At 34.3% G+C, this 8635-nt stretch overlaps 1 protein-coding gene across 1 annotated transcript; it reads left to right on the forward strand.

The window, feature by feature from the left end:
* Positions 1-3482: 3482 nt before the first annotated feature.
* On the forward strand, positions 3483-4549 carry LOC120418121 (ankyrin repeat and SAM domain-containing protein 6-like). The gene is made up of 3 exons (XM_039580399.2): positions 3483-3641; positions 3702-4017; positions 4081-4549. Exons 1-3 carry the CDS (start codon positions 3626-3628, stop codon positions 4355-4357), a joined length of 609 nt encoding a protein of 202 aa, XP_039436333.1. The 5' UTR covers positions 3483-3625; the 3' UTR covers positions 4358-4549.
* The last annotated feature ends 4086 nt before the right edge of the window (positions 4550-8635 follow it).

Consider the following 8635-nt stretch of genomic DNA (forward strand, 5'->3'; position numbering starts at 1 on the left):
GGCCGAACTTTTTTTTGGAAGAACTGCTCATGTTTGTAAGAATGGGAAAACTCACAAAAACATTACGACAGTCAAGAATATGTTGTTTAATTTAAAAATAAAAAATAAAAAATATTATAGAAGTCGACCTTTTTTGGAAGAACAGCTCATGTTTGAAAGAATGGAAAAACTCACAAAAATATTTTGACAATCAAGAAAAGGTTGTTTTTAAAAATAAAATAAAAACTTAAAAAATATTTAAGAAGTCGAACTTTTTTTGGAAGAACTGCTCATGTTTGAAAGAATGGAAAAACTTACAAAAATATTACAACAAACAAGAAAATCAGAATTTTTTTGAAGTTAATAATTATAATTATTTATTCTATTTTTACATTAGACCTTTTGTTCTTTCGACGTTTTGTCCATTCGACCTTTTGTCCACTTTCGACCTTTTGTCCATTCGACCTTATGTCTTTCGACCTTTTTGCATTCGACTTTTTGTCCATTCGACCTTATGTCTTTCGACCTTTTGCCGCACATCCATAATTTTCTATACAAATTTTTCGGCTGTCCATACGAAAATGATATAAGAAAATTCAAAAATCTGTATCTTGTGATGGAATTTTTTGATCGAAGACACCAAGTCTTCGGCAATGTTGTAGGTATGGATAAGGACTACACTGAAAAAAAATGGTACATGGTAAATTTTCGTTGGTGGTTTTGAATTTCACTTTTTGTCACTAAAACTTGATTTGCAAAAAAACATTTTTTTTATTTTTTGATATGTTTTAGGGGACATCAAATGCCAACTTTTCTGAAATTTCCAAAAAATGAAATTTGTGCAAAAAACCATTGAGCGAGTTATGAATTTTTGAATCAATACTGATTTTTCCAAAAAATCCAAACATTGGTCGCAAAAAATTTGCAACTTCATTTTTCTATGTAAAATCGAATTTGCAATAAAAAAGTAATTAAGTGAAATTTTGATAAAGTGCACCGTTTTCAAGTTATTGCTATTTTTAGGTAACTTTTTTGAAAATAGTCGCAATTATTCATTTTTTTAAATTAGTGTGCACTGAGAAAATGTTCTATATTTTGATTTTTTTTAACTTTGTTGATACGACCCTTAGTTGCTGAGATATTGCCATGCAAAGGTTTAAAAACAGGAATATTGATGTTTTCTAAGTCTCATCGCAAAAAAAACCCACCTTTTTCTAATGTCGATAACTCAGCAACTAATGGTCCGATTTTCAATCAGCTTTTCAAAAATGTTTTTTTGAAAAGTGAGCAATCATGGGCACTAATTTAAAAAAAAATAATAAATGCGACTATTTTCAAAAAAGTTACCTGATAATGGCTATAATTTGAAAACGGTGCACTCTATCAAAATTTCACTAAAGAAATTTTTGATTGCAAATTCAATTTTACATAGAAAAATTAAGTTGCAAATTTTTTGCGACCAATCTTTGGATTTTTGAAAAAATATTTATAACTCATTCAAAGATTTTTTACACATTCTGGAAATTCCTGAAAAGTTGGCATTTGATGTCCCCCAAAACATATAAAAAAAATTGTGTTTTTTTTGCAAATCAAGTTTTAGTGACAAAAAGTAAAATTAAAAATCAACAAAAACAATTTACCGTGTATCATTTTTTTGGTGTAGTCCTTATCCATACCTACTACTTTGCCAAGACACCAAATCGATCAAAAAATTCCTTCAAAAGATACAGATTTTTGAATTTTCTCATATCATTTATATTTGGCAGCTGTCCATACAAAAATGATATAAGAAAATTCAAAAATCTGTATGGACAAACTAATGATGCAAAATGGCTTCTTTGGGCATACCGAAGGCACCAAAAAAGTTTCAGCAGGATTAAAAAAAAAACAAAAAAATCTGCTAATGACCGAAATCTCAGAGAATTGCTCAGCTATCACTTCCAAAAAACTCAGTATTTTTTAAACATGTGAGCCGTATGGTTGAACGATTTCGGTAGATCGAAGTAGATTTTCTTGAATTATTTCGTAGGCGTCGCACTGTCAAAAATTGATCGCGATTTATAAATACCGGTAAATACTTTTCTACACACAGTTTTTTTGTGATTAATGTGGTAGACTGCCGTTCTACGCATAATTGTCCCATGTTCAAAAAAGAGCAACTGAGAAAAACGCGATTGAAATTTTTCGATCGATTTCTGTGTTTCTACGCATAATTGTCCCATGGGTCCCTATTCGCCCTATATGTCCCTAATTGCCCCAGTTAGCAGTTTATCACTCTTACTTGTGATCCTCTTGCTATACAATAGGTAAACACGACATAATGCTTCGTAAAACTATTGATTCCGGGGAAGAAAATACTTGGTGGGACAATTATGCGTAGAAGTACAACGATGGGACAAACAGACTTGGTGTTGTTTTCAATGAGTTCATGAACAAAGTACTTCATTTTATGGGTTTTTCGAAAAGTATACGTCAAAATAAACTGAAAAATGTTAAAAAGTCAGAATCGTCCAAAAATGACATGGGACAATTATGCGTAGAACGGCAGTAGATGAATTGGTAGATTTTTGACAGTTCGAATTATTTTAAGAAAAAAAAAAACTACCGCGATCTACCGAAATCGGGCTGTCAAGCTACACAGTAAAAAATTGTGTAAATTTGGAAGGTGTAATTTTGGAAGGTTGAATATTACTTCTTTTATAATGTAATTTTACCTCAATTTAGACTGAAAAAGCGATATTACACTCGAAAAGATGTAAAATTACACATTTTTAGAGGAAAATTACACTTTTATTCTGACATAGAAGATGTACCCCTTCCCAGATGTAATCTTACCATGTTTTTTTCTGTGTAACTTTTACCAAATCGTCGCTTGTGTGCTATCTTGTGACACGTCTGCTGTAAAATGTTAGGATATGTCACAAGATAGCACACAAGCGACGAAATGTCGGTATAACAACTTGAAACTGCATGATTTATTTGTGAGGAATAAGGTTTAAATCACTTACACTAACAAAACTGTGTGTAAAACAAACTGTATGAAATCCACCATATATGTGGATTATGCTGTTTTTTAAGCTGTAATACAAGATAGTCGAATTCAATTGGCAGTGCTGACATTTTATTTTCTTTAATCATGTTTTTTTCGAAAACGTGTATGTTATTTAAAATTTGAATTTTAAAAGCAATTTACAGACGACAAATTAATCCGAAAAACAGTTTGATGTATGTTTTTTTTCGGATTAAATATAAAAATGTCAAAAAGTCAGAATCGACCAAAAATGATATGGGACAATTATGCGTAGAACGGCAGTATAGTGAACTATACCACAAATAGTTTCCACTATATGGGCGATCTTAGAGATTTGGGGAAAAATTATGTCCAAATTCCCATGCAATGAGCAATAAAAATTAACGTTTAAAAAAGAATGCGACTAAAATTGGCATATTTACCCTATAAAGCCATAAAATCGCAATTTCCATAACATCGCCAATCACGCAAAGGCATTCAATTCGCAGCAGTTGCCACCATTTCTATTGGCATTGTCTTCCCTGGGCACAATACATTACTTTTATAATTGAAATCGCCACACAGTGTGAGATTTGGTGACCATCGTGATTGCAGCTTTTTTATCCTTTCGACAAAATGTTCCACCAACGAGGTAATTAATTGTTGTACATTTGGATCATTTGAAATCAAATTGAAACCTTTAACCCCGCAGTCCCAACGCCCACCGTGACCTCCGTCATGGTGTCGCCCAAGATCTTTAAGTTCTCGCCGGAATCGCTGGCCGCCGTGGACGTGTCGTTCGAGTCGTACAAGCAGCAGTCGAAACCGCGAAAGCGCAGCTTCTCGCCGATCGTCCACGAGCAGAAAATGCGATCGCCCAACATCTCCCCGATCGAAATCAGCAGCAAGACCAAGACGACGACGACGACGACGTCGATCCGGATGACGCCCCGGCATGTCAACACGCCACGGCCAAAGGACTTTAAGCGGCCCATCGTGCCGAAGGTGCTGATCGACACCAGCAAGCTGTAAGTTTGTGCAAAAAAACAACTCTTTCTGGAAGATTCGTTACAGCCTATTGTTCTCTGCAGATCAACCAGCATTATGACGGCCAAGGAGCAGCGGAACCGCTCCGTCATCCTGGGTACGCCCCTGGCCAAGCGACAGCTCGAGCATCGCATCACGGTGGCCAACATCTTGCGCGATCTGGACCTGGCCCGGTACATCGACGTGATGGTGCGCGAGGAGATCGACCTGGTGGTGTTTCTGACGCTGTCCGAGGACGACCTGCACACGATCGGAATCGACTGCCAGCGGGACATTGAGCTGATTCTGGGCAAGGTGGCCGAGCTGAACAGTTGTCTGTGAAGGCGGTTGTAACTTTTTTTTTGAAAATAGTGTTAATGTCTTAATTTTTTATACTTACGTACGAAGATTGTGAAACTAGAACTTCTAATGTGATGTGTTGTGTTGTAATTAGGTTCTAGATTTATGAAACTCATTCAATGTTTTCCGTCTTAGTAGAGCTAAACAATTTAACAAATATAACATGATTCGACTAAATACGTTTTTCCATTTACGTCATAAATGTAATTCTTCAGAAACTGTTCTTGAATTTTTTTCGATCGTTGTATGCAGTGATGGAATTCGAGCGAGAAGAATGAAAGCTTTGCTCGATGCGAGCAATGAAGAGAACTTGTAGTCCTTTTCCTTCTTTGCTCGCGCTCTCCTTTTCGCTGCGAGCGCCTCTTGCTAACCATTCGTTCCAAGCAAGCATGTTTTATCGGGCTTATGATTGCGATGGTGAAGAGGTGTAACTACAATCGTTTTATTGTCATCTCGCTCGCGTGCAATTCTGGCTAGCGAGCGCTACCAAGAGCGAAGGAGAGCATGACAAATAGGCGAATTGCTCTCGGCAGCTGGTCTCGCGGCGAGCACTCAAGAGAGACAGGAATGTTTCTCGTGAGAGCGCGAGAATTCGAATACAGATTTGGTGTCTTCGGCAAAGTTGTAGGTATTGATGAAGACTACAGTCCAAACTAGATTATCCGAAGGCCTCGGGAAAATTTCAATTCGAATAATCGGTGACGAAATATTAAAAAAATTGGTAAATTAATTAGCATTCAATCAATCAAATTAGAATAAATTGGGGTTGTCGAACTCGAATTTGATGCAAAAAGTGATAAAATACATAAATAAAACCAAAATTTATTTGTGATTCGTGTATTTGAAGTTTCCATACAAATCTTAGAATAATCAAACTTCGGATAATTGAGTCAGGACTGTATTCTAATCTAATCTAATCTAACACAAACGCAGCCAGTCCGAAGAAAGCGTGCTGTTAAGTCTTGTGATTAGATTACGCCCCAATCACTTTTCTTGTCAATATTAATAATTGTAATACATCCGAGATCACCCGAAAATGTAATACAAAAATTAAAGCGGCCAGCCCGACTGCGTTGTGTTTACCACAGAGAGGATTCTGCGAACGGATCACATTTCACAGAATCTACAGGGGAGGAAGGATGCGTGGACATACCGTACCAAACGCTCCGGATTAGTTAGGTGTGGTGTGTTAGTGTAAATTTTGCAGAAAGTGGAAAAATGCAAAATGGAATTAAGGAATGGGAAAGTGAGGAAAGGGTTAGGAGGGCTTTTTTAATTGTGTAGTATAATAATATAGGGAAATATAATCATTTAGCAAATAATGATGGAAAGCTCTCACCAAGAATCAGCTAATCTTAAAATCTTCAAAAGACAAAGTCAGTTTGTGCCCCAATCGGCAGCTCCTAAGATCGAATCAGCCAAGATTTCCACGTCATCTGCGCGATTGAGGCTCTATCCCAGGTCAGCGACGTCTTCCCGGACATGCAGCAACGCAGCAACAGCTCCTGGTTCTACCAAATCCACAAAAGGAATCGAGGATAATCGAGTCAGGTAGAGGTGGGCAAAAAAAGAGCGAGCCGCTCAAAGAGCCGGTTCACTAAAAAGAGCGAACGAGCCATGGCTCACAAAAAAAGAACCGCGGTTCTTTTTAAACTCCAGTCTTTTGAAAGAACCGTTCCAAGATAGAATGATTTTTAAACTTGTTATAAATATAATTTATCGAATTTCGAACAAATGACATCACAAAATTTGTTTTTAGAATTGAAAATGCAATTCTCAACTGAAAAATAATTGCTTATAAAAATTAATCCCGAAATAGCATTGCTGCCAAACACCACTTTAAAGTTTTCAAAATTATTTTCAGTTTCCTACTTTTCTTTGAAATTCCAAAAGTAAATGATTTTCTAAACAAAATGAAAAAGCTTTTCTTTATACAACTGATCGTACATTAAAGTATTATCTGAAAATAAGATTGAGCATTTAAAATTGCATAGCTTGTAAAATATTACCAAAAATCTACTAAATAGTTGAGAGATTATGGAAAAAAAAATCTCTTGCCTGATTTAACTTCAGTGATTTTAGACTTCATCGATTAAATCAGAATTTAGAAAAGAGTTCGCAAAATCACACAATTCTTAAATATAACCTTTTTATCAAAATTTTGAAAAAGAGTGAAAGAGCCGTTCAAAAGAGCGGCTCTTTTTAGTGAGCCGAACGAAAATGAGCGGCTCCTAAAAAAGAACGGGTTTGCCCACCTCTAGAGTAAGGACTGTATTGTAATTCAATTTTTCAAAATCTGTTATTTTTAACATTTAAATTTCTTTATATGTTTCAGGGGAAAAAAACTCGCAACTTTTGAATAATATTCAAAAAAAATTCTGATCTATTCTGAAATATTTTCAAAATTTTTGATTCAACAGTTATCTTATCAAATGAGCCAAATGTTCAAACTTTGACATTGCCATATCTAAAAAAAGATACACTTTATAATTTTTTTACTAAGCAATTTTCGTTTAAATTTTCAAAAATCAAAAAAAATCAAAAAAGCGCATTTAAAAAAAATATTACTCGGTGGCAACATTTTTGCGCGTAAAGTTTTGGTTTTTTGTCACCAACATATCAAAAATTTTCAAATATAAAAAAAAAACAAAAAATACGGATTTTGGGAAATAGGGTCCTAAAGTCCTACACAGCAAATTTTGGATTGCCATTTCAGTAAAATAATTAACTGAATGCGATTCAGTAATCATCACTTTTGCTGAAATTCGGTAATGAACAAAAACATTGCTGAAAAATCAGTAACTGCATATCTGTCAAACTGAAATGTCACTTATGACTTATTGTTTGGATGCTGCCGAGAGAAAATCCTCTTTCAAACATGTTGTGTTTTTTAAATTTTGTATTGTGATCTTTAGAAACCAAGGTAAGAAAAATGTTAATAACAAATGCCTCGATGCTAACCACCTGTTTTTAGGTTTGGACGATTGATGAAATAAATGTATAAATAACAGTACTGGAAACATTTTCAATGGCAAGCAAAATCAAATTTTGATAACTGAAATACCAGCAACGATTGCTGAATCTTCAGCAAATGATCTGTCAAACTGCCACAAGAAAATTACTGAATTTTCAGCAAAATAATTTGACGTTTCTTTTGCTGAAATTTCAGTTGTTTTGACAACTATTTTACTGAAATTTCAGTAAATCATCTGTCAAAGTGACAAATGTCAGTTAACTGAGAATTCAGTAAAATCTAAATTACTGAATCGTTTACTGAAATTTCGTTAGATGAAAATTCAGTATAACTTTACTGAATTACAGCAAAAAAAATTTGGTGTGTATGTACATTTTTATGTACAACGGTTAAAAAAACACGAGTAAAAACCATCTCTGGTCACTTTTTTTCATTTTCAAGCAAAAAAAAATTGACAAGACATCATTTTTTCAATGGATCAACTATGGTCCCCTTGGAAGGAGCTGTCAAGTAATAATTTTAATGTCAAGAAGGACCGCAAGGTATTTTTTTCAATAATGATTTAAAAATCAATTTTAAATCCTTTGCGGTCGTACAAAGGGTCATTGTACTCAGAAAAATAAGCTTTATCATTGTGAACAATAATATCACAATTTAAGCTTCATTTTAGGACCCAATTGAAATGCATTTCGCTTGAAAACGGTGATTTTAGCAGCAAACCAACTAAATTACTGAATTAGCAGCAAACCAACTAAATTACTAACTCTATCAGAATTTTTGGAAATTGAATTTTAGTGAAAAAAAGGTAATTTAAAAATTATCAATAAAAACAACCGTGTGCCTATTTTTCTGAAAAGCCCTCATCAATACCTACAATTCTGTCAAACAAATGCATCTTAAAAAGTAATTCCGTGTTCTCTCGGTTTTTTAAGTTAACTTTCCTTCAATAAAATTTGTTTTTAGTTACAATTATTTGACACTTTTATAACAAATAAAACGTTTTCAATGAACACAATACATTTTGCAACCGATTATTAGTGAAATTTTATTTTGGTAATGCATTTAGAGGATTTTTTTATGCAGTTTATAAACAAACACTTGATGAAAAAAGGTTACTTTTTTAAGTAGAGAATATGTCGTTTTGGTTTAGATTATTATTGAACACACAACTGGTTAGAAAATTAGTTTTCCTCGGTTTCACTTCAACTGACGATGTTGGGGCCCAGAGCTTGTGACAACTCGCAATGTTTAGAGCAGGCCTGCCCAACCTTTTTGGCTCAATTTTC

Source organism: Culex pipiens, chromosome 1 (assembly GCF_016801865.2).
Source record: "Culex pipiens pallens isolate TS chromosome 1, TS_CPP_V2, whole genome shotgun sequence".
Lineage (NCBI taxonomy): Eukaryota > Metazoa > Arthropoda > Insecta > Diptera > Culicidae > Culex > Culex pipiens.

What these genes read in the sequence shown, in the direction of transcription:
- LOC120418121 (XM_039580399.2), top strand. An exon ending in CTGATCGACACCAGCAAGCT is followed by an intron (nt 4,018 to 4,080) that starts GTAAGTTTGTGC and finishes TGTTCTCTGCAG; the next exon opens with ATCAACCAGCATTATGACGG.